Consider the following 27,107-nt stretch of genomic DNA (forward strand, 5'->3'; position numbering starts at 1 on the left):
CCTAGCCCAGTTAGGGTTACCTCCACAAAACCCCCTCAGCCCAATAACATTGTATTAGTCCATATAATAAAATAAGCCAAACATAATAAATTTAGGGTCGTAAAACCGGGTTTAGTACCATACCCCTACAAGCCCCCCAAGTCCAGCGTTGCTCCTGGTCGCGCAAGCGTCTAGGTGGAGCGCTGGACTTTATGAGGTGTGTTAGGCTATGAGGCGGTTTTTTCCCTTTTCTTTGGCCTTGTCTTATTGTCTTTGAGTTTTGGGAGGTTTTCTTCATGATGGTGACATGTTGCGGTCCTTATGATAATGATGGTGCCCTGGCATAAATAAGATATAGCACGCATCATAGTGGCGCGAGGCCTGATAAAAGATGGAGCGCGCATCTCGATAATAATGTAACATAACTTGCGCGCGAGGCAGCTTACGAGTTATGAGAATAATAAAGCCTGCGCGCGAGGCGACTTACGGATCTGAGAATAATAAAGCCTGCGCGCGAGGCGACTTACGGATCTATAAGAATAATAAAAACTGCGCGCGAGGCGACTTACGGGTTATAAGAATAATAAAGCTTGCGCGCGAGGCGACTTATGAGCTATAAGAATAATAAAGCTTGCGCGTGAGGCGACTTACGAGCTATAAGAATAATGAAGCTTGCGCGAGTTGCGGCTTACGAGCTATAATAATAATGGAGCTTGCGCGAGTTGCGGCTTACGAGCTATAAGAATAATGGAGCTTGCGCGAGTTGCGGCTTACGAGCTATAAGAATAATAAAGCCTGCGCGTGAGGCGACTTACGGGCTGTAATAATAATGGAGCTTGCGCGAGTTGCGGCTTACGAGCTATAAGAATAATGGAGCTTGCGCGAGTTGCGGCTTACGAGCTATAAGAATAATAAAGCCTGCGCGTGAGGCGACTTACGGGCTGTAATAATAATGGAGCTTGCGTGAGTTGCGGCTTACGAGCTATAAAAATAATAAAGCCTGCGCGTGAGGCGACTTACGAGCTGTAATAATAATGGAGCTTGCGCGAGTTGCGGCTTATGAGCTATAATAATAATGAAGCTTGCGCGAGAGGCGACTTACGAGCTATAAGAATGATGAAGCTGGCGCGTGGCCATGTGGGATATTATTAGGCTCCCGCCCTAAGATTCGGATGTCTTTTATTGCGATGACGTGGTGGTGGGATACCACGACAGTCCCCTAATTCATTGCTGCTAAATGAGGTTGTCCTTATCCTGATTTGGGATTAGACTACTCATTTGTTATGTCGCTTGCGCATAGGCTCTGGCTTTGTGCTATGCGCCACGCGCAGATGTTGCATGCGCGTTGCATAGGCTCTGGCTTTGTGTTATGCGCCACGCGCAGATGTTGCATGCGCGTGCGCGTAGACTGTGCGTCATGCGCAGATGTTGCGTGCGCGTGCGCATAGGCTCTGGCTTTGTGTTATGCGCCACGCGCAGATGTTGCATGCGCGCGCGCGTAGACTTTATGTCCCGCGCCACGCGCAAATGTTGCATGCGCGTGCGCGTAGACTATGTCCCGCGCCACGCGCAGATGTTGCATGCGCGTGCACATAGGCTCTGTGTCATGCGCCATGCGCAGATGTTGCGTGCGCGTGCGCGTAGACTGTGATATGTGAGAGCATGTGATGTGTAAGCATATGTAATATGCGTGAGCATATGTGATGCGTGAGCATATGTAATATGCGTGAGCATATGTGGTGCGTGAGCATATGTGGTGCATGAGCATGTGATATGCGACTGCGCCCAAGCATCATGGTGGTGTGCATGTTGAACGGAGCGGAGCCGCGTTCGGTCTTGTATTCGGCGCGAAGCCGTATGGGTTTATGAGGATTCCCAACCTTTAAGTTTGGCGCGTGGCCTGGTGGGTTTATGAGGATTCCCAACCTTTAAGTATGGCGCGTAGCCATATGGGATATTATGAGGATTCCCAACCTTTAAGTATGGCGTGTAGCCATATGGGATATTATGAGGATTCCCAACCTTTAAGCATGGCGCGTAGCCATATGGGATATTATGAGGATTCCCAACCTTTAAGCATGGCGCGTAGCCATATGGGATATTATGAGGATTCCCAACCTTTAAGCATGGCGCGTAGCCATATGGGATATTATGAGGATTCCCAACCTTTAAGCTTGGCGCGTAGCCGTATGGGATATTATGAGGATTCCCAACCTTTAAGTATGGCGCGTAGCCATATGGGATATTATGAGGATTCCCAACCTTTAAGTTTGGCGCGTAGCCATATGGGATATTATGAGGATTCCCAACCTTTAAGTTTTGGCGCGAGGCCTGATGCGCGCATGCACGACGATGGAGTGGTGACTCGCGAGCGCGCGTGCATGGCGGAGGTTTCTTGCGCAAAACCCACATGGTGGTTTCCGCGGTGGTTTCCACGGGCGTTCACGCATGTCGGCGGAATGGTGACCCGCTGGCGAGCATGCGTGATGGCAGTCTTCTGCGCAAAACCCACATGATGGAGGTCTTTTGCGCGAAACCCACGTGGTGGTTCCCGCGGCGGCATATGCACGGCTGCGGAGTGAGAATCCGCGGGCGCGCGTTCATGGTGGCGGAAGTCTGACCTGATCCATGCACGGCTGCGGAGTGAGAATCTGCGGTTGCGCGTTCATGGCGGCGGAAGTCTGGTAATTTTTGGATCTGCAATTTAAGAGTTAGATCTGCAATTTTAAACCTAAAATCCAGGTCTGTAATCTAGATCTAGATCTGTAAATCAGATCTACATAGATCTGAAGCTCGGAGCGGATTTAAAACCATCACAGATCCGGAGACTTGATCATTCGAGTCAGGCAGTTTCTTTTTGCACAGATCTGGAAGCCTCTTTTAGATCTATGGATCTTTTTGAGCTTTAATAGAACAAGCCTTGAAGCCTTTTTCTGTAAACTTCCAGATCTGGGTTTTTCCTGGGAGAGATCTGACAGCCGAGATGAAGATCGAAGGGTAGTTCGTTGCCGTCCCACGGATGGCGCCAATATCGAAGCATGAAATGAATCTGACCTGATCCATGACGATGTTTCCACGGATTTTCGAGATGAAACGAACCACGTCTTGATCTTCTTCTCCGGTTGCTTGAGACCTGCAATGGTTTTTAGGGGGTGTGGAGGTGACTGCTAAGAAATCTCAAATATCTCTTGTTTACAGACACAAAAAAGTGGTGGTGGCTCTTATTGAGCATGACCCCTTAATAAGGAGGTGGAGACCTCCTTATATAGAGAGCCTCATGGCCACCATCATGGTACCCTAATGGGCCTAGCCCAGTTAGGGTTACCTCCACAAAACCCCCTCAGCCCAATAACATTGTATTAGTCCATATAATAAAATAAGCCAAACATAATAAATTTAGGGTCGTAAAACCGGGTTTAGTACCATACCCCTACAATTAATAATGGACCGGGCCCATGAGATGCACTCTTTTTTTATCTTTCATTGAATTTCCTATGCACCTGCTTACACCAACTCTAGTGGGGTGGAGTCCCTACCACCTCACCGACAATTTCTTAGCAACGACTTTACAACCAAAGTTAAAGGGGGCGTTAAAGGGGCTTGAGTCCCTTTAGGCGCCACTGCATTACCGAGGCAAAAGCTCAATCAAACTTAACTCGCTTAACTTATGTTTATTTAAAATAAAAAATAAATAAATAATAATTATGTTGTTTTATATGATTATGCTTTTTTTTCCGAAAGAGTTAATGAAAATCCATGCATAGAACATGTCACTTTTAATTAAACCACTACACATTCTTCCGAATAACATACCTCTAACATACTTCAAAAGTTATTCAAAATAATATCCTACTTTTGATTTTTCTAGCAATACCTCTTTAAATTTAACTAGTGATTTACCCGCGCGTTGCGCGGTAAAATTGGCCGGCAAAACTTGGGTGTCGCAACGGGGAGTCAACGCGAATTTAGTCAATATTAGCTAAGTTCGTTACGTTATTGAAACGAAAACAATTTGAAAACAAAAAATAGAAATAGAGGTGAGCCACTGGGGTGGCGTTAGTCGGGGCCAAACGCTAACGCAATGAGTCAACGACAATCGTATAACATATTATAATTTTTTTGTCAACATATTTAAAACAATGGTAAACCCGGTCGTTGCAACGGCGAGTCGACTCATATTCGAGAGTTGTGGTGGTGAGTTGGTAAATCATGGCGCGGGTAAAAATCCGAGTTTCTTAGCGGTGGGTCAACAAAAATTATGTTGATTTCGTTTACATTTGTTACAGCAACGGAACTAAATTAAAGTTTGGTAAAACCCGAGTGTTGTCGGTATTGGACGTTATGTGGTGAGTCGGTAAAATCCGAACATTGTCAGGCTCGGACATTGTGGCGGTGAGACGACACAAATTCGGTAAAACAAAAAATAAAGCGTTTGTTACGAATCTAGAAAAAAAAACGATTGGTAAACCTCATGGCCTTAATAATGATACAAATGGGAAAAAAAGGTTCAAAAACATTTTATTTGCCCATGCTGAGAATAATGACACAACTGGAAAAAAAGGGTTTTAAAAAGCTTTATGTGCCTCTGCTGAGAATCGAACCCGGGCTGATCAGAGGAACTCCAACTTCAAACAACACCACCAAGCCAATGGACCAAAGCTGAATTAATGCTCTAGATTGCACAAGTATCTTATATATATGAAAGTCTTGGAACCTTTTGTCAATTTTATGGCACCAACTTTCTCATTTACTCTATATAGATAATTAAGGTGTATTAAAAAGTTACGAGTTTGTCGTGCCAGCTCATTCTTCTACCATATATTGTTCTCAAACATATTTTAGGCCCAATAGCTTCTATACATAGTTTTCCAATATAATAATTAAAACATTGTAGAATGAGAATTTCATTGTTTTTTTAAAGCCTGAAAATTTTCCAAAACTAGTAATTTTTTGTATTGGTTTTTCAAAAGTTTTAATTCATATGTATTTAATGCCATTATATATTATATTATTGCAGCATGACACAAAAATGTAAGACATCAAGTTGATAAGCATTCAAACAAACTTCGCATGCTTGCAATAGGGTTGCTTCCACAATCGAACTTCTCAAGTCCTTTAAGAGTGAAATATGTAAAAAAAGGGTGGGTCCGTGGGTATAATAAGACTATCAGAAGTGTAAACTTGGGCTCGGCTCATTGATAGGTTTTAAAGCGATTACTACTTAACTCTTTAATTAGCCTAACAAGCAACTAAAAAACCTACAGATACTTTACATTTAGTTATGAATCAAAATATCTAAACTAAACACTAGTTCTCCCTTCCCAACTCAAGGCCAGGTTCAAGAAACACATAAAATTTCCAGAAAACAAGTCCCCCAAGGAGCTTGCAGTGAAAACTAAACAACACAAAAAACACTAACACAAGATAACCATGTATTGCAAAACATTAAGCCATAAAAAACAGCCAAAAATATCCAACATAAAGCTACAGATATAGATCTTTTAATTTAGAATTCCTAAACAAAAACCAACCGAAATGTTGCACCAAGAAAACAGAATAGCTCTCATAAGAACAAAACAAGTACCACCAGTTTCATTGTTCACTTCTTCTTCTTGGCAGCATCCCCTGCCTTGGTCTGCGAAGTAAGAAAGTACCTTTTAGGGTGTGTTTTAATCTCATAAATATGTATATTTTTCCATTAAAACATAATGCTTGGGTTCTAATGAATAACGCTTACAACATGAAATACTAACCTTCTTTACACCCCGGATCTTCTTTGCTCTGTTCTTCCTTTCCTTCAACTGCTTCCTTGACTTCTCAACCTTGGTATCAAGTCCATTCTGCATATATTCATAGAGAAAATTAGAAAAATAAACCACGAGTAAATACCACATCAAACATAATGTAAGGTGGTGTTTGGCTTGCAGATCATAATCCCACACTGGGATCCTAAATCAATTCCTAAGCTCAATCCATTTAGTACTTATAAGCAAATGCCCATTATTAGAAATATGATTCACATCCACAAAACTTTTCACTTTGAACGAACCCAAACCCTGAATCCAACACCTCTAAACATCATGACTAAAACACATATCAAAAAAAAGTTTAGAGAGTTACCCTGACAAGCCTGTATTTTGGCTCGTATTTCTTGGCATTCTCAACAGAATCATAAATCAAACCAAATCCAGTTGATTTGCCACCACCAAAATGAGTTCTAAACTTGAATACAAAGATGGCATTTGGATCTTTCACCTCATACATCCTAGCAAGTTTCTCCTTCAACTCAGCCTTTACAAAAAAACGAAACCCAAATTAGAAAATTTATCACAAGACAGAGGATACACGTAAAAAATATAATTGTTCATCTAAGCTTTACACATAACATTCATATCTAAACACACATCCAAAATTGTACAAGATTAATAAGCCATTAGTTATGGCATTTCAACATGTAACAAACAATACAAAACACACGCACAAAAGAAATAAAAACATATATGAAAAACTAACAATAAAGACCGAACCTTAGAGACGTTTGGCCTGCCTGGATGTAGCACATCAATGACCTACATCAACACAACCAATTCATAAGCACGAAAAACAATCTGCAAATTTATAAACCAAAACAACTAAAAGTTAGACAAAACTCACAAACTGCTTCCTGGATAAAAGTCTGTTAGTCATGAACTTCCTGGTGCGAATCGTCACCGCCTTCGTGTCCGCCATTTTCACTAAATTACACAAAAAAAGACAAAACAATATAAAATCACTACACCATTTAAGTAAACCATGAATAATAATAATAATAATATAATGAAACTGAATTCAAATCATTGTGCATGTAGATAAACTTCAATTGCTCTATTTACACACACAACACATAAGCAAACAAAATTCAAAATTTTAGCCAGTTTTATTTAACCTAAATCTAAGTATCAAACCAATAATAAAATAAACTATAAAATGTATAATTAATTAACAACTAGTCAATTATACAACTTCTAAGTGCAGTAACCAGCTTAAGACTTGAATTAATATACAATAATTAGCACATTGATTACGCCATTAGATTCCTAAATATTTATGATTCAGCTGGAATAAATAATATGTTATGAGATTAGTTTAGTGCAGGCGTACCGTAGATCAGATACTCCGGTTGACGACGGCGTTTGCAAGTAGGCAAAGACAGATTAGAAGAAACCCTAACGATTAAATTGCACACGAATATAATGATGGTGGTTCATTTAGTGGGCTGGGCCGATTATTATAAGCATCAGACTGTAGCCCGTTAAGAGTCATGTTTATATTTGTGAGGTGTGACACAAAATATTATTAAAAAACACTTGTTTTATTTGTGACCAAAAACATTTCAACATACAAAGTTTATTGTTTTTTTTTGTTTCACTAAACAATCTAATGTTTTTTTATGCTATTAAGCATTTTTATTGATTTTATTTATTTATTTATTTTTGTTGTTTGATATCGATGTGAAAAAGAACGTACTTTTCAATATAACAAGGGTTTTAATGGAATATGTTTTATCAGTTTTTGGCATGACGGTATTAATGGATGATGTTAATGGATTGGTGTTGTAACATAAACTCGGTTGGTGAATAATGTTACATGCTCGAGCATGATTCTGACGCAACTAATTTTTCGTCTAATTATTAGTTGACAAATTGTATTTGTATGTATAATTATTTTAAGGCGGCTATGATAAATACCAGCGATAAACTCACAATTTTTTTATAAATAAGGCGGCTATGTGTAGCTGTATGGTCGGGTTTCTTTTCTCTCGCTATATACTTTAAGTATCGTGTGCAAGTGTTTATGGGGGTTTCACAATTCTATACTTGAAGTTGGTTATACGTTAAAGATACCATAAACATAAATATTTATTGTGTAATTATATTTTGTATTATATAACTATTATTATAATTTTAAGTAAAAGTTTACTACCACTCGCGAGCTAATCAACCTTGATGTGCCTTTTTACTTAAACCCGGCCATGTATAAATGAGATCTAATTAGATGTGGCATTGACTCGAACTCGTTTGAAATAGACATGATTCATTTTTTTAACAAACCGATATGTAATAGTTTACAAGTAATCCGGCTTGACTTATTTACACTCCCATTGAACATGATGAATTAAATGTAACATATGATGTAACACATAATTAAAAAGTTAATATTTCATATGTACCAACTATTTCAATTGTTCGATTAGAACAACACATCAAACTAGTGGGCCAAACAAAAGTCATAATCCATTTTAACGTAAAAGTACAAAATTAATTATGTAAACAAAACTATTTACTATTAATCATTATAATTTTATATCAAGCACACTGGTATTTAGGTAACAATTTACAAACCAATCAAGTATGCTCTGAAGAATCATCATGAATCTCTCTAGCATACACAAAGAAAATCTAGACATAAAGTTGATTGTTTGGTTATAAACATTGATCATAATCCCATATTTACTGTTTACTTCAAATTTTAGATCGAAAAACTAGGTTCCGGTCCAACCAAAATCGACCACAACATTTGCACATCTTCACACGAGCAACACTTATCATCTTCATACAACACATACAAGCCTTTACCTACAAACAAATCGAAACATAGTCTAGACATCAAAAGAACCGTAATCAATAACAATACTAACAAACCTTAAATGCATACGTTTTCGGTAGCGTGTACGAGTTGAGTGAATTCGATTCCACATGTTCTTGATGGGGGAGAATAAGGATTGAAGCCACCCCATCTAAAAGCTTCCACTCCTCAATTGATGATCATAGATGATATTTTAATGAAATAATCTAATGATAAGTAAGAAAGCTTTTTTTTGGTATGAAGTTCAGTGTCAAATGCTAACAAATACCTTCAATCACTTTATGCCAAGTGTCCAAATAATATTAGTAGTTGGTAATTTGGTATGCCATTCAGTAATATTTCAAGAAATAAAAAGGTTGCTTCATCTAATTGACATTTTTTGTTTCATATTTATTAAATTATATTTTAAGTCTGTCAACTATGTACATTAGATAACTCAAAATTTTAATCATCACATTAAAACTAGCTATTTTTAAATAAAAAGGTAATATAAAGAAGTGTTAAGAATTTTGACTCGAGCGGTGTATGTTAATCTTTGTTAATTATTGGGTTGATTCATAAGTGTTGTGAACAGACCTAACTCTACAACACGTTTGTTTTATTACATGTAGTTCATAGTGTGTCGGGTTTGTTAACTTAAAAATGATTTAGGCATTTTTGAACAGTTACCCACACCCCTCCTGTTGGGTTTGGGACACCGCCCCTTGGCCCCTCATCGTTGCCTTATTCTCACATCAAAGTCGGACAAGTCAACGACTAGTCAGACACAAGTTCACTATATTGTTCTTATTACAACTTTACGGATTCACAATTATCATTAATCAAATCATGTTTAACGATAACTGTTTGTTAAATAACTAAACTAGCATCTAACAATTGTATCATAAATGGTATGTTATTTTAAGTATAACAAAGTAGTTGTAAGTTTTAGCCACTTAAACCCAAGGTGACAATTTATTACACGATACGAAAATAATTAAATTTTGTGTTTTCATATCAAAGACATTGTTCGGGCTAAGATGTTTAATAAATGTCATTTCATGTTGACTTGTTGAGCACATTTAGTTAAAAAAAAAGAAAAAAAGGAAAAAAAAGCGATCAACACACACCAATCCAATTACAACTTGATTAGTCAATGCTATCATGTCAATAAGTTTGACATGTTTAAACAAATGAGTTAGGGACTATTTGGTTTATTAAGATATGAATGAGTCAGATCTGAATGAGCCTATGTCCCATTCAGCAACAACAATAAGTCTGAATGATTCAGACCTAATTTTAACCATTCAGATGTTTTTTTGTTTGGAACCAAACAATCTGAAGTCTGAATGAATCAAATGTTTACATCTGAATGGTTCCATTAAGATGTAAATGTAAACAAACAGCCCCTTAAACATGTCATGTATGAGTTACATGATTTTAAATGTACTTGAGATAATATTGATTTACTTAACATGAATAATATACAAACAGCTGATTACCAAAAAGAGAGCTACATGTATAAACTATGGTTTTAAATGCTAAACAGGTAATACGCATAGCCATAACAAATAATAACTAGTTTTATACCCGTCCGGTGGTCGGGTGGTTTAAAGTCATAATAGCAAAACTCTCTTTCTTTTCATTCAAAACCAAAATAGTATTTGTTTAACATAAAAATGTAACACAATTCGTTCCAAACCGTTAACAGTCTCCCTTGTTTTCTTCCTCGGCTTATTTAAAGTCTCGGAAACATGCAGCTCCTTGTCAGTTGGAAGTTCAGTTTTTTAGTCTATGTAATGAAGAACACTCCATTTAGAAAGTCTCCATTGTTGTATCCCATAAGGCCATAACTACTTTGCTTCAAAGGGACTAGCCCAAGATGCAGCTCTCCTTTTTGTTGTCAAATTTAGTGAGTAAATCAAAGGTTCTCTAGTTGTCAAGATAGGTTTAGTATCTTGAATTACAATAGTGTAGCAATTCTATTTTAATACATTATAAGAGCCCTGAATTGAAAAATTATCCATAATGTGAGATTTGATAGATTTTTAACATTCATTAGCAGTGAGAAGGGAAAATTATATTGGGCATCACCTTTACTTTTAGCTGCTGGTTAAGGCAGATTAACAACAACATCATGGTGAACCTCTATTGAATCACCTATTAGGTTGACCGCTCAAAAGTCAAAGATAGTATAAAGACGCCTGCATACTTCTATCTTATAATATAAATTGAGTGAAAGTGAAGGGGCACTGATGTAAGTATTAAAAAAATGCTCACCATTAGTGTTGCAAAAGGATTTCAGAATTTCATGTAAGCTATCTTTGTCAAACTCATAAGCGAAGCATTACCAAACGTGTCACCAACATACCTATTGATGACATATATAAATACTATAACCTTAAAGCTTATATCTTTACAATCTTAAAAGTACCCTTATGAGTTTGGGAAACGGTTGCATGTAAAAGGTACTTTGAAGGACAGAAAAAGAGGTAATTTCATCATCATATATGTGCACATGAGCTAAGGACTTCATGTTTATCGGTCTATGTTCCAATGTACATATGTACAACATTTTTTAACCCACATTAAATTACTCGATTTTACATGTCAATAACTATGATCCAAAGGGCTTACCTCAATATGACATTTTTGATTATAATGTTTATAAGAAACTGTTGGATGAACTGTAAAAACTTGTTGGTGCAGCCTCAGAAGATTCCATTACAACTTATGTGCTATCTTGTCCAAATAACTTAACTCCGACGGTCACTAATGGAAACGAAAAATCATATTATTTAGGTATTATATTAATGAGCCACAAATAGTATTTGACATTAAAAAAATAATTACCATGTTAAATAAGATCACTAATTTAAAAACATATCTTATGCGTTACCTGAATAATTAACTTGATATTTTTCTAGCTTTTATAGGCGAGTCGTTAAAATACGGCGACTGGAAACTGGACGAACATGTTCTCCATAAGACATCATGAAAATTAATATGGACAGCTTGTGCACCAATTCATCAGCTACTAAACAACAACCATATAGAATCGAATCATCAGCACCCTACATAGTCTAAAACTTCAAAACCCAATAAAATGTAATGACATAAAGAATAAGTCATATTTGTTGAAGCATTCAGTAAAACATGACATAAAAATACCAATATACATGTGCCGAAACAAATTTTAAAATGTTAAATTACTTGGAAGTATTCCAAAACTGACAAAATTATACCTAAAGAAATAAATATGTAGGGGGTCCATAGATTACATGTAGCCTGAATATGAATGAGAGGTCACTTTGTTTAAGGTGTTTATGCAAAACCATGAAAATCATGAGCATGCTAACAGATGACATTTAAGAAAATAGGAGTGTGATGGGTTAAATAATTTATGAGTTTAGATAAGAGTTATTTTGTCAAACAGATTGGTTTGAATACACGAAAGTCACAACCACAAGCTTTCATTTATTTATTTTTTAGCAGTAAAACTGCAAAAATAATCAAACAATGTTGTAATGAAACTTATTAATTAGTTTAATATGCACCTGTCCAAAAAGTATTTTATTAAGTTCACTCATAGTCTCACAAAGGGAGTTCTTTCAATAGCATTAACCTGCAATCACAAGTAGCAATTTTTAACACATAAATTTCCAGCAACACTGATATAAACAAAAACACATGAGAAAACAAACACATCTCTCAAAGTATCTAACAGAAAAAGTACAAACTTTCAGGTTCCTGAGTTTAAGATTATAGCATAGCAATACAATAATAATAATGAAATAACAAACAACTGTTGTGATTGATTTAGAAAGGGAAAATGGATGGACAGTTTCATCAAGCAAAATCAACCGTCAGGAGAGAGAGTGTGGAACTGCCATTATTAACTGCTGCTTCTAGAAGAAATTTTGGGGGTTTGAATGGCTGTGATAAAAAGTTAATTACTTTCAAGGGTCAAGATCTTCCTAACGCCACGTTCTTAAATTTTTTTTAAAGAAGGGAAAGGAAATGAAAACTAAGGATAGTTAAAAAACGGGTGTTCTTGAGTTTTTTTAGGATGGAAAGGAAAAGAGTATGAGGAGTTAGGAGAGATTATATTAATGTATTTTCCCAATAAGTTATCCTCCAAAAAATGTGATGAATACTAAGGATAACTATTTTTTAACATAGTTATCATTTCCTTTCCTCTAATTTCCTTCCAACTTAAAACACACCTAAATTAAAAAAAAAAATTCTTAACTTCCTTTTTCTTTCTTATCATTCCCTCTCCTTTCCTTGGTTAAAAAACTCAAGAAAAAAGTTGGTTACAACTTGGAGGAACAATGTATTATATAATACCCCATTTGTAGATGTTTCCACTCTACATGAGCAAAATGATAGCTTTTGAGCATGAGTCATTTCATAATAAAAAAATCTTCATAACCACCATTTATTACGCTAAATCATAAAAGGCTACCCATAACATGAAAAGCCATACTCATTAATGGCACCACTGTGTGTTGGGTGTTTGTGTGTGAGAGAAGTTGAGTGGATAAAGAAGCAATAGTTCCTTCTCACATGATTCTTTAGCAATGGCACCATACGCATGAATCTTATTCTTCAACAAATCTAAACCTTTGAATGATTTTGGAGTTTACATGCAATATATCTAAAGACAATGGCATCATATGATTCAAGATCTTCTCTCTTACACTTCAAGAAATATTGAATTTTGATCTTGGAGCTAGGTTACCCACCACTATATTTTTTGAATATAAGGTAAAGATCACCGACTAAAATCCTGTTTTTTTTTTGTTTTTTTTTAAATAAGTTTGGATGTTACCCATAAACAATGATGCAAGCGAGCCGAGCCAGGGTGGGCTCGGGTTTGGCTCGTTTTCAAACCAAGCCAATGGAGCTGGCTCGTTTATCTTGTCAATTTATAATGTTGAGCTTGAATTTGGCTCATTAGAAGCTCGAGTCAGCTAGTTTATTTAAAAAATAATTATTTTGTATTTTTTACAATATATATAATAAAGACAAAGGAATAATTATTTTTAATGTACACAGATTTATAATTTGTATATTTTAAAATTTGGGCTTTAATAATTTAAATGAGTCAAGTGAACGAGCGGGCTTATCTTACCTTGAGCTCGACTTGTTTACAAACGAAACGATTTCGTGTCAGCTTTTTAAAAAGCTCTTCCCATAAATTGTTGCTTACATTCAAGATCATAGTTACATATTTTTACTATAATAATTTGGTTTATTTAAGTTAGAAATGAAGGACTTTCCTTCTTGTTTTGGTGAAAATGGTGTTCAAGTTGGTGAAGCTTCATCTTCATTAGAAACTCCCACCACTACAACCAGAAATGCCCAAAATCTTGTAACTTGTGTATACCAATGCAAAATGCACAATTCATCTTACATCATTATCACTCTCACTTGGACTAAAAACCTAATGAGCCAAAGCCTTTCCGTCGAAATCAACAATTCAAACAACCAATCTCTCTGTAAACTCGACATGGCTATTCTCCAAAAGAAGAGGCTTTAGAACCCTAAAAGCATGTTCCAAATTGATCAACATTTACCGGGACTTAACATATGCAAAATTTTGTCCATCATCACCCGAACCGGTCACAGGCTTCTATCTAGCAATCGCTATGAATCGTGAAATCGTTCTTGTTTTAGGGGATATGAATAAGGAAGTGCACAAGAAATTAAATCAAATTCATGACGCAACTAGTTTGGCGCCAAATGTTGTTTTTGTTTCAAAAAGAAGGCGTATTCGACACGGGCTCAATTTTGTGGTAAGGGTCAAGTTCATGACATATTAATAGAATGTGACGCGATGGGAGTGAACGATAACTCGTGTTTGATGATACGGATTGATGGGAACCCGGTGATGCAAGTGAAGTGTTTGAGGTGGAAGTTTAGAGGGAATTATACGATTTTGGTTGACGGGTTACCCGTGGAAGTTTATTGGGATGTATTGGATTTTAAGTTAAAAAAACATCCTTTATATTTATTTATTTGTTATTATCCGATAGTATAGAGATTGAGTTTGGTTATAACTTGTTTCTAGATCTTTGGGTTGAGATAGAACAGAACATATTCATATATATGTTCTTTGTATATGATTGGCATAATAAGAAATAAGAAGGAAGAAAATTTTCTCTGATATTGTATTTTTTTTATTCATAGTTGGTTGTTCGAGAAGTGGACAGGGAACGCGGTGTTTTTGTTTTAAGACTTGTGTTTCTGCCAAGAAGTTGTGGGCGAGTGAGGATGAGTGTTGGTCGAGAATGTTGAGTAAAGATGGGCATATGGGGTTTTGTTTGGTGTTGTGTGCGTGGAAGAGTGAATAGCTAGGACTAGGAGTGTGTGTTTTTGGTATATTGTTTTGAGTTTATTCAATCTTTGTTGTGTTTTATGTCTTGTTTGATCTTTTGGTTTGTATAGATTTTGTGTATTGCCTTAAAGAATTGATAACTTAATAATCTTTAATGTACACCATGTAAGTTGCTCAAGTTTGATGGTCCGGCCGGCTAAACTGGCTATTGTCAATAGGGTGCATGAACCGGCTGGTTTTGAGTGAACCGGACCAAACTTAACAAATCTCAATGGCAATAAAGAATTATCCAAATAATGGGCAATAGCAATAAAGAAATATGAAGTTTCAAGTTACCACAAAAGAAAAAGGATGGTGAAGCTTTTACAAAATAAACACAAAAGGAGAATACGTTTATTAAAAAAGAATGGGCACTTATGGGTATTACATATTCATTGATTACTCATGTACTGTCATCTTATTTCTATAATTAATTACTCACAAACTTACAGGCAGCACCTACCCACAAGTACCCTAAAACTATATTAATTCTTTTTAATTCTACAAGTCAACAATGAATCAATTTTGTGTGGCAAACATTTGCCATTGAATGAAGCCATGCACTTTACCCACATGGGATGGGGTGGTGGTGTTATGTGATTTGAAAGCCATACACCCTATCCATATGAGTGTCCCGTCCTCCTTATTAGAAAAGAAGCACTGGTTATAAATACTTGGTAAAATTTATACATGTTTTTTTTTAAATTATGCATCATTATAAATGTCGGGAAAAGATCCAATACAATAATGTCTTAACGTACATTACGTACACGAATCCATTTTTCACGAATCGATCCATGAAATCACATCCAAACATCTCGGAATCGTCAATACATATCCAATCAATCATTGGTTCACCGGAAAAAACAGTTTTGGATGGTTAATCGATCAATTTTTCACTTTTTTTCACAAAGACCGTTTTTGAGCGTTTAAGTTTTTGTGAGCGTTTTAGGTTTTGTCTTTGTTTTTTGCATTTGAGCGTCTCGCGTACCTATTGTACGCTAATACTGTACGCTAAGACATTAGCGTACAGTAACTGCACCATATAAATGTCAAATCCCAAAATTTTAGCATGACGTTGATACTAGATTTACACACAAAGTACAACGTCACTATGGAAGACTTTAAAACCCCAAGTTACATACAATTTACGTAGTTTAAAATTACACATTAAAGTTCACAAACTGCATGATGATGGATGTTAAATGTCCTTGTTAGATAGTCCAAAGATTCTATGTCACTGCACACCTAAACTCACCCTAAATACATGTACTAAAACGGATAGGCTTACGCTGGTGAGTTTTAGTTTAACAAACACACTTTAGCTTATTAAAACCATATTTAATCTTTAAAAACACACACTATTTTACCATCGTCGTGGACTCCAAACTTATCGTCAAGATTCACGAGATATTGCTTACTGGCTACTCTTTAACGGTTCTAACGTTGGTTAAAACCTATTTTAACCAATGACTAAAATAGAGGAGATGCAAATGAAAAAGACCAAATGTTATATCGACTGGTTAAACTTAATAAAATAAATACTTGCTTTTTATTTAAAAAGAGAAAGTAAACTTTTTACTTTTTTTCCCACCACGTGCAAACAAGAGTTGACTTGTGAATATTATCTGATAACAGTGACAGTTATATTTTCCGTTTGATACGAATAACTTAGTTTGTAAAAGTATTTCATGTTGTTTTTATATACACGAACACTAATGCTACAATTTGTTAAAATGATACAATGTTTATGATGCTTTGATGGTTCACTTCTTGCCTTAAACAAAACTATTAATAATAACCAGAGGAAATTACATCTTTTGTCCTATGTCTTGGGTTAAATTACGTGTTCACAAGTAATAACTATATTACCATAAGAAAAAAGAAAAAAACATTGAAGAAAATACTTATCATGTAAAGTGACATTTATCGAAGAGGAGGAGATTCATATGGGAGTAACGGTGATAAAGATAAAATTAGTTGGATGGCGTGGCAAATAATCATCTTAGACAAGAACAGATGAGGCCTTGGTGTTGGAAGCCTAAAAGCGTTGAATGTGGCTCTACTTGCTAAATGGTGGTTGAAATTCAAAAATAGTAGATTGGCTCTATGGATAAGGGTTATAACAACAGTTCATACGAATATTCAAGAGTGCCGTCCCTTTTCGTTTAAATAATCTTTAGGTGGAATGTGGAATAATATTGGGTGTTTGGATAAGGATTATGATTTGGAGAATATAAAGTTGGTCGATCAGTTGTGGATTAACTTAGGGATGGGAGACAAAACGATGGTTTAGCTAGATAAGTGGGTGAGTGATTTACTGTTAAAAGTTTTATTTCCCTCCTTATTTTTACTGGAAAAACACAAAGATATAATGGTGCATGATTGTTACTATTGGGTAAATAATGAGGTGAAATGGCTTTGGAGATGGAACATAGAGCCGAACACGAGAACTCTTAGAGAGGTTCTTGACATGTGTGTAGAGTTAATTTCAGTTGCTCAGGTGAAGATGGGACCGGATGTTTAGGTATGGAAAGATACAGTGGGTAAGGAAAACACTTTCCTTATGAATGCCTTGAGATGTGAATTAGATAATTTCAAATACCTGTTGTAGAACAAAATTTTTAGATACAATGGGTACCGATTAGAGTAAATTGTTTTATATGGAGATTATTACTGGATCGCATCGCTACAAAAACCGTTTTACTTGAAAGACGTATAAACGTTGGCAACGATACATGTGTGCCTTGCGATATGTTCCCGGAATCTTCGGAGCATTTAATGGTTAAGTGTGGGGTGGCCAAGTGGATAAAATTACCATGCCTACACATTATGAATTGGCTAGAAATTTATAAAGAACACAATGGCAAAAAGGAGGTAATTTTAATTATTCAAGCAATTTCATTTGTCACTTGTTGGATGATATGGAGAACTCGAAACAATAGGATCTTCAAAAACTTACCGGTTTCGGTGGGAAAGGTAATTAACGACATCAAAGCAACTTTGTTCTTGTGGGGAAACATCAAACATCAGATGCGAAGGTCGAGTTTGGATTAGGAGGATTGGTGTAGGTTCAACTTTGTCAATTTCCCATTATAGCGTGTATGTGTTTGTTTGTTTCATTTTGATTTTGTTCTTGTATCTTGTGTGGACTCTTACGGCTTGTAAGTTGCCCGTTTTATTCTATATAAATTGACTTTTCAGAAAGAAAAAAAAATGTGTAGTGACATTTTGTGTAACCTCGAAGGTGTTAAGTGTAACTCACCGTCTATGTACCTTAACCCCACAAACAGCAAGCAAAACAGGTCTCTCATTCTCATTCGATCCAAATCATAGAGGAAGAAGAAACTGAAACCGTAAGCATTTAATAAACATTACCATCTCCTTCCAAATCAAAGACAATAAATAACAAATTGAACCTCACTTGATTATTTAGGGCTAATATTTATTTATAATAGAACATATGTGTTTGGTTTATGATTATTAATTTATTATGGATGCTGATTTTTGATTAATGCTCACAGTTTAATATGACATACTTGGCACGCTGGCCTGATTACTTTCATGTTGCTGAAGCTCCTGGAAACAGAGTCATGGGATACAGTAACTAATTACTTCATCATTTTTTTTTACTTCATAATAATAATGATACTGCTCTTGTGTTTGCCATGATATTAGGGCTTATTTTGGGGATTGCTCTTATTAGGGTTTTGTTTCGTCTTTCTAGTATTATGGTAACCAAATGTAAAACTTGATGTCTTACACAGGATGTGCAAAAACAGAACCATAATTGAAAACCAAACTGTTTACCGAAGTTAAACTTAACCGAACAAAACTGACGGTTATGGTTAAGTGAACTTGATTAACTGATCATTCGGTTATGGTTACGTTTAATGTGCCTTTGTTAACCGACTTTAACCAAAACGAACCGAACCGAACCTTGTATGTCTATGTTTTTCAAATTTTATACCTTTATTTCAATTTCGAACATTTAAATTTATGCTGCACCGGTCTGTTACATATTTTGGTACATCATAATTAAGCTTGAAATCGTCATTTTTCAGCTTTGAAACTTCACAATTGAGCTACGAACACCATAACTGAACCAATTTCGAACTAGAACAAAAGAAAGAAAAACATAAAAAATACATTGGACAATTAACCAAACTTAACTTAAACCAACCCATAACCGAAAGTCGGTTGTGTTTATGGTTAAGCTCCCATAACCGAATCGTCTTTTCACACACCCGCTGGATATATTATCCTTTTGTATGTCACTTTATTTGTGTAATATATAAATTATTGTTTTATATAGAAAATGTTACTTTATTGCATTTTTTTGGCTAACTGCAAAACCATGGTAAACTTTATTGAAAGAAATAATAAAGGAATACAAACACAGAAATTATCAAACTGACTAACTAGGCTACCCAATGACAAACCCCAAGGGAAAACACTAGAGCAACATTACTAAAATCAGTCAATCAGCAACAATATTAGTCGAACCCAGACAGAAAACCAAATCAGCCTCAATAGATTTAGACATTTAGTTTATTTGCTTCTTTATAAGTATTAGCCACTAGGTGTTTATTAGTTTTGACCATAGTTATTACAAGCCCTCGCTTCTTGCGCCTAGTCCCATTTTTTAGGCGAGGCTTAATAAATGCGCTTCTAGTTCCTAGGCGAGCGATTCAGCATTGTCTATGCTAAGAACATGAGAAGATAAAAGCCTAGCAAAAGAAACGCAAGGATTGCTATTAAAACTTAGATCTAGGAGAGGTCAAAGGCATTATATTGATACATTAAGTTATTTAAGTTATGGAATTACATTTCAATCTTGACTATTTTAAAACTTTTGGTACTAATTAGATGATATTAAATGTTATATAATAGCTTTTGTTTATTTTATTTGAAGAATAGTATTATTTTTCATATACGTAATATATTTTAATTTTTTATTTAAGTGCGCTTTTTATTTTCTTCAGGCCCTCGTTTTTTTGCGCCTTGCGCCTAGGCCCTAGGCAAGGCGTATGCGCCTTGAGTGCGCCTAGCGCAGTTGATAACTATGGTTTTGACTATGCGATTACATTGTTTTTCTGTTTTATAATTGTGCGACATCATAAGGGAATATGAACAAAAGTTTTTTACATTGACTGCAGTTATGGGTAAAGTTGAAGGTCAAGGTGAGTCATGGCATGGCCATGTGACAGCTGTCACCGTAGCTCCTGAGTTTCGTAGACAGCAGTTGGCAAAGAAACTAATGAACCTGCTTGAAGACATCAGTGAAAAAATGTAAGTTGCGGTTGTTTATAAACATGTTTTCATGGACTTATATCTGCTTTGTTTATATTTTATAATGCATAACAGTAATCGACCGACTAGCATCACAGTTCATCATTCATTTGAGTTCTTTTTTGTTCTGTGTTTTTCTATAGTGATAAAGCATACTTTGTGGACCTTTTTGTAAGAGCATCAAATACACCTGCTATAAAGATGTATGAAAAGGTAATGCTTGACAGTCCTTTGCCTTCACCCCTCCTATATATGTATGCATGTATGTCTCACACACATACAAACACACAAACACTCACCGACTCACGTATACAAAAACAAAGATATGCACACTGTTTATTTTAAATGTAAGTTGGATGGGACGCCATTGAGTGAAACTAGAGGTGGCTACATGGATGGGTTGGGCAATGGCTAACTTGTCATAACCAAAAAAATAATTGGCACAACTTGGATTGACTCGTAACACGTTTAGTTCAAGTTCCACATGCTAAAAAACGATGGCGAAAACTATATGATTTCAACAACAATCTATTTTTATTTTAGTAAAACTATCCAAAAACTATATGCATCAACACTACAGTTTACCTGATTCTTTTATGGCATTTTTTACACTTTGACCTGTTATATATATAAAAGTATATTTAAAATTGACCATTAATAGGTATATGGATAAACTTTGCACACATTTTGATCCATTGTTAGGAGTCGCCATTTAGCTTGACGATAGTTTATCATCTTAAACAGGGTATTGTTAGTAGAATGGTAGAGGTGTGGGCAAGTATAGCTGCTAAAAAGTAAAATAAAATAAGTAAACAGACAGCTTATTAGCATGTGTATAAATTGATGATTCTGATTGTTTCAACCTGTATCTTGCAGCTTGATTATGTTATCTATAGACGTGTATTACGTTACTATTCTGGGGAGGAAGATGGTTTAGGTAAAGCCGTCTTAAAAATTGTTTGTTGTCTTTTGCTCATCAACTCTTTGACAAACATAATATTTATTATATTGTTTTTGTTTTGAAAATTCAGATATGAGAAAAGCTTTATCTCGGGATGTGGATAAGAAGTCTATAATACCACTCAAGAGGCCGGTTACACCTGATGAACTGGAGTATGATTAGGTCTGCTTGCTAGAACAAACAAGCTTGATGTATGTTTCATTGCAAGTTTTGGATACAGTGTTCGTTTCGGTACCAGAGCACAAGATGTTGAGTTTTTTTTAATTGACTTTGTATTAGAGCTATTTGGTACTAAACACAGTTTAATATATCCTTGGATGGAAGTTAATTGATTTGGATGCAGTAGTGTTGTTGAGTTTGACTTAAGTTCTTGGGTTGGCTTCTGTGCTGGTTTGGATGTTTATCAGTGTTTGTGCAAACCGTACGCTAATATCATCTTTCCAAACCGAATTCAACAATGTATAATATAAGTTGTTTTTCCCCATGATAATTCAATTCGCGAAAGTCATAAATTTTTAGTTACATATCTTTATAGTTATCTCAATATAACAACATTAATATAGTTGTAGGATTCATGGATCTCTCATCTATAATGGTTCGAATATTAATTTTATTTGGTTAGTATAAACCTTAAAATTTTCTTTCTATTAGTCCTTGTGTTGTAGAGATAAGCAAATTCGGTATAGGTGCCAATTACCGGTACCGAAATCGGTACCGATTCGTTACCAAAGTTTTGAATTTCGGGATCGGTACCAGTACGGTACAATACCTGTATTTCCTTAATTTTTACTAGGGGTGGCAATCTTGACCCAAACCCTTTCAAATGAGTCAATTTGAGTTGTTTTAAAAGTTAAATGAGTTGGTTTGGGTAAAAGGTTTTAAATAAATGGGTCAAAATGAGTCATTTGAATTCCATCCTTTTATTTTCGGGTCAAAATGAGTCATTTGAATTCCATCCTTTTATTTTCGGGTCAAAAGGGGTCGACAAGTTTAAAGAAATGGATCGATGTGGGTTAGTGTCCTAAGAAAATGTGACAGGTTTCGGATCGGAACGAGTTTTCGTACAAGACAGGTTTCGGAACGAAACGGGTTTCAGATCGGAACGGGTTCCGTTCAGGTTTCAAGTCAACACGAGTTTTCACCCGTGACGTGTTGGGTTTTGGTTTCTTTTGTTTCTTTTGGTCGATTCCGGACTCGTTTTTGTTCGTTTTTTCAATTTTGTTTTTTTTTTCGGTTTGAATTCTTTTAGTTTCGTTTTGATTGATTTTTTCGATTTCGATTGATGTGGTCCGGTTTTGGCTTTTTGTTTCTTTGTTTCATTTTTGTCGATTCTTTCGGTTTCGGTTCTAGATTTATTTATTTATTTTTTTTATAGAACGAGGACAACGTATGAAACATTTTAGTGTTTTACTTTTTTTGTTTATGATTATATTTTGAGTTATATTTTTTTTATTATTATTTTTGAATATTTTTTTTGAGGGTTTTCGATCTCAATAGAAAATCCCCTCAAAAAAAAAAAATTCAAAAAAAATAATTAAAAAAATCATAACTTAAAATATAAGTAAAAAACAAAAAATCTAAAAAAACTAAAATGTTTTCGCCGTTATTCTCGTTCAAAAAAAAAAACTCAAAACCCGGTTTGACCCTAACCTATTTTGACCCAAACCAAAACAACCCTTTTTTTAATTGACTCGTTTTGACCCAAACTCATTTTGACTCATACTCATTTTGACCCATAACTCATTTCAACCCATGACTCGTTCGACCCAACCCAACCCAACCCATTTGCCACCTCTAATTTTTACCTTCTATACCAGTACCGAACGAATATTTCGGTATCGGTACCAAGAATTTGTGATTTTCGGCATCAGTATTTTCAATACCGGTACCGAGCTCATTCTTAGTGAGTTGTGTGTTGTGCTGACATTAAACTGATTTTATTAGGCCATATCATCACCGCCGGCCGGTGTTAAACCAAGCCATGAAAAACATAGGGCGTCACACCAAATACCCCCTTCTTGTTAACCGGTTAACACCCATGAGGGCTTAAAGTTGAGATCCGCCCCCGCTAACAACCGGTCGTATCTTTTATTCTTTTTATTGTTTTAATATCTAGTTAAATCTTGTTAAACCAAAGCACCATTGTTAAAATATTGTCTAGTTAAAGCTTATTTAAGTATTTAACTAGTTAAACCAAAACATATGGTCTCGTCATACAATTCAAACCAAAAAATAAATAAATAAATAAATTTGTGTTGTAAACTTAAAAGGGAAAATGTATTTTTGTTAGTAGTAAGAAAAAAGTGCAGATTTTTGATATGAAGTGAAGAAGATAAAATATTCCGGTGGGTGAATCAAGTGTTCTCCAGACTCTTAACACCTACACCCCAAGCTGCTGCTTGTAATCAACGGCAGCCAGTCGGTAGTAATGTCTATTATTCACCTCACTGGTGTATTTCTCAACACACCTGTTGTTATTCAACACCGAAAGAGGCCGCCGTTAACGGTGTTTGCCACCGCCCCAACTCCGTCGTCTCCACCTACTATTCAGGCAACTCATCTCTTTGTTTTCTTTTGTATATACAAACTCAGTCCTCCGTGTTTCCCTTAATTGCTGAAATTGGCTCTTACTGACTAATATGAACCAACCCCATCCACTTAATTTTAAAGAAAACCAACAGTGTAGATTCTTAAAATTGGTGAAGCGTTTAGGTTTAATTGCCGGTTTCCGTTCGGGTGACAACAAGGGCTGGGTGTTTGTGGTGCGGTTCGATGCGCTTTTGGGCTAAAACCGAACTGAAAACCAAAACTTCGGTTTTTGGATTTTTTGAAACAGTTCGGTTTCGGTTTTTCGGTTTTCATTTTGGTTTCGGTTTTTTCGGTTTTGCCATTTAAGCTTAAATATTTTAGGCCGAAAAAAAAGTTGACAAAAAATAATGAATTTAAGTATAAATATTTGTGTGCATTGTTAACTAATAAACTAATAGACTATTATACATTTGATAAAAAATATTTGAGTTACATATTTATTAAATTATTATAAATTACTTAAAATAAAAAATAAAAAAATTAGGGATTCAGTTCGGTTCGATTTTTTCGGTTTTTATTACATGAAAAACCAAAACCGAACCATTAGTTCAGTTTTTATAAAAACATAAAACTAAACCGTCGGTTTTTGTTTTGGTTTGGTATTTTTGGTTTTTCCGGGTTTCGGAACGGTTTTTTCGGTTTCTTGCACACCCCTAACAAGGGCTATTGGGCCCGTTTGATTAATTAATATTAGCTGTAACTGTTTTAAGACACGATTATGTAGTTGCAGCCCGTGTACGTAGGTCCACCGAACCATGCTAAAGTTATTGTGTTGTTCAATTTGTGTTCTGTGTTTGAATCCTTTGTGCATGTTTGTGTGTTGTCGCTTCCGCATTGCCGGCTAACATAAATGCCAGTCAGTTGACAATATTTGGTAATTCATGTACGAATAATTAAATTACTTTGATTTCGTTCTGATGTCAGAAAAGCAAAATTTATGCCAGTTTTCTTAGGAATTTGACTTCAAACCCCTAATTCATGTCCCGGAAGAGAAGAAGTTGATATGATCATATGAATTTGTTTCTCGTGCTTATTAGTTATTACTGCTCTAAAGCTGCTGAAATCTTTCACATATGTAATAGAATCATTGTAGTGTCTAATGAAGCAGATAATCAAAATTATTGCAGATTGTTGGTGGGAAAACTGCAAGCTGGTATGGAAATGGTAACATGAATTCTAGTAATGCAAATGACGCTTTTGAAGAAGAGTACGATTGGGCCGATCTTGAGACCGATCTTTACCACTGGACGAAGACATTGCGTCCAGTTCAGGTACTATTAAGGTCATGGTTTCCCTTTTAAGGAGTTTTTTAATGGAAATTTAATAATTTTTTTTATAATTATATTCTTCAGTGGTACCCTGGTCATATTGCAAAAACAGAAAGAGAACTCAAAGAACAACTTAAGTTAATGGATGTTGTCATTGAAGTGAGAGATGCTAGGATCCCAATGTCCACGAGTCATCCACAGGTAATTATTTATTTATTTATTTTTTATATATAGATATAAAAAAAAGCCTCATTGATGTTATTTGCTGTTGATTCCAAATATTTATACGTTTAAGCTTATGTTGGCAATTAGATGGATTCATGGCTCGGTAACAGGAAGAGAATCTTGGTGTTGAATAGAGAAGATATGATATCAGCTGCAGATAGGAACGCTTGGGCCGATTATTATGGCAGACAAGGAATAAAAGTTGTCTTCTCCAATGGACAACTCGGGATGGTATTTTAGCAAATTCCTTTTAACTATATAAAACAATAACATAATAGGAGTTAATGAATCTGTTATTAAAAATGCAGGGGACCATGAAGTTAGGAAGATTAGCAAAATCAGTAGCTGCAGGAGTTAATATGAAACGCAGAGCACGGGGGCTGCTTCCTCGTCCAGTGAGTAACATTTATGTGTTAAATAACAAGTTACAAAAACATTATTATCACTTACTAGTTATGATACAATGTGTAACAGGTGCGGGCTGGAATAGTTGGTTATCCAAATGTTGGAAAGTCATCGTTAATCAATCGTTTACTAAAACGGCGTATGTGTCCTGCAGCTCCGAGACCAGGGGTAACACGAGTATTAAAGTAGGTTACTTTTCTTTTTAAAATTTGGCAAATGGGTTGAAATGGCCGTATTAGAGTTATTACTTTATTTATATAGAAATTTTAATTTGTTATTTTGTTTCATGATGTTGGTAAAAGGTGGGTTCGTTTTGGAAACGATCTAGAGTTGCTAGATTCACCTGGAATAATCCCAATGAGGATGAGCGACCAAACCGCAGCCATAAAGCTTGCGATATGTGATGACATTGGTGAGAGGTCATACGATGTTACTGATGTTGCAGGTGTTCTTGTACAAATGCTCTCAAAACTTCCCACAGCAAGTAAGTATGGTTTATTGGTTTAAGCAAATGTCTTGATTGATTATATATAATTATATATCCTTCTGAAAGTTCAAAATTACATATATACCCTTTTGATAATCCAACATTATTCTTGTTTGTGGTAGATAAAAATATTTTGTGGGAGCGTTATAAGATTGATACTGACGGCCGGTGTGGTAAAACGTACGTTTCTTTTCACCCTTTGACTTTTTTGGTCAAACCGTTAAACAACACATCTTACTTTCATCCATCTGTTATATAACTTTAAAAAACCCCAAAAAGAACAAACTTGCACCCTGTTTCTAAAACAAATTATGTAAATGTTTATGTTTCTAATGCACAGATTTGTCCACAAACTTGCTGTCCATTTGTTCAATGGAGATGAACATCAAGCCGCCTTTCGGGTCTTGTCAGACTTTAGAAAAGGGAGATTAGGTATGATAGCTCTCGAGAGACCACCCGTTCACACTCGTGTTACATAATCATGTGAATGTCTAGTATTAGGATTTAGTTATTTATAGAAATTTACTCAAAAAAGAAAATGTAAGAAATTATGAGGCTGTTAAAACTCAATGCCGTTTGTTAGCGGTACCTTTCTTGGATCATGGCCTTATTTCTAGTTAGTTTTTACCGATTCGTTTGTTACTTTAGCTGTAGTGGTTATATGGCTATGATTTATGTGTGCTCGAATCAGGCTTCCACTATTATATGCCATTAAGCTCTGGAGGGTCGCCTGCCCGATGCAAACTGTGTGTTACCTGGTCTCATTGGTTAGCAGAATGTTGGTGGGTCATAAGATTTAGATTATTGGTTCTCATGGTTATATAAATAAACAAAAAATAAGTAGCTTCATTCACATCATATGCATTAGTACATTATATAATGCTCGAATGAATGAATAATCAGTTTAAGTTTGAT

At 35.5% G+C, this 27,107-nt stretch overlaps 3 protein-coding genes across 3 annotated transcripts; 2 read left to right on the forward strand and 1 right to left on the reverse strand.

The window, feature by feature from the left end:
• Positions 1-5,386: 5,386 nt before the first annotated feature.
• LOC143559563 (small ribosomal subunit protein eS24z-like) lies at positions 5,387-7,207 on the reverse strand. The gene is made up of 6 exons (XM_077048096.1): positions 7,120-7,207; positions 6,634-6,713; positions 6,507-6,548; positions 6,100-6,270; positions 5,733-5,819; positions 5,387-5,614 (listed from the first exon to the last, which is right to left on the reverse strand). Exons 2-6 carry the CDS (start codon positions 6,706-6,708, stop codon positions 5,579-5,581), a joined length of 411 nt encoding a protein of 136 aa, XP_076904211.1. The 5' UTR covers positions 6,709-6,713; positions 7,120-7,207; the 3' UTR covers positions 5,387-5,578.
• A 7,218-nt stretch (positions 7,208-14,425) lies between these two features.
• On the forward strand, positions 14,426-21,844 carry LOC143559582 (N-terminal acetyltransferase B complex catalytic subunit NAA20-like). Its single transcript, XM_077048109.1, has 6 exons — positions 14,426-14,563; positions 18,490-18,568; positions 20,125-20,257; positions 20,401-20,470; positions 21,134-21,194; positions 21,289-21,844. Exons 1-6 carry the CDS (start codon positions 14,426-14,428, stop codon positions 21,378-21,380), a joined length of 573 nt encoding a protein of 190 aa, XP_076904224.1. The 3' UTR covers positions 21,381-21,844.
• A 1,671-nt stretch (positions 21,845-23,515) lies between these two features.
• On the forward strand, positions 23,516-26,823 carry LOC143559564 (DAR GTPase 3, chloroplastic-like). Its single transcript, XM_077048097.1, has 9 exons — positions 23,516-23,769; positions 24,935-25,078; positions 25,160-25,276; positions 25,388-25,531; positions 25,609-25,695; positions 25,775-25,890; positions 26,008-26,189; positions 26,315-26,372; positions 26,533-26,823. Exons 1-9 carry the CDS (start codon positions 23,647-23,649, stop codon positions 26,669-26,671), a joined length of 1,110 nt encoding a protein of 369 aa, XP_076904212.1. The 5' UTR covers positions 23,516-23,646; the 3' UTR covers positions 26,672-26,823.
• Positions 26,824-27,107: the final 284 nt, after the last annotated feature.

Source organism: Bidens hawaiensis, unplaced genomic scaffold (assembly GCF_021521415.1).
Source record: "Bidens hawaiensis isolate Kalapana, Puna unplaced genomic scaffold, B.hawaiensis_p1.1 tig00019940_1, whole genome shotgun sequence".
NCBI classification, from domain to species: Eukaryota; Viridiplantae; Streptophyta; class Magnoliopsida; order Asterales; family Asteraceae; genus Bidens; species Bidens hawaiensis.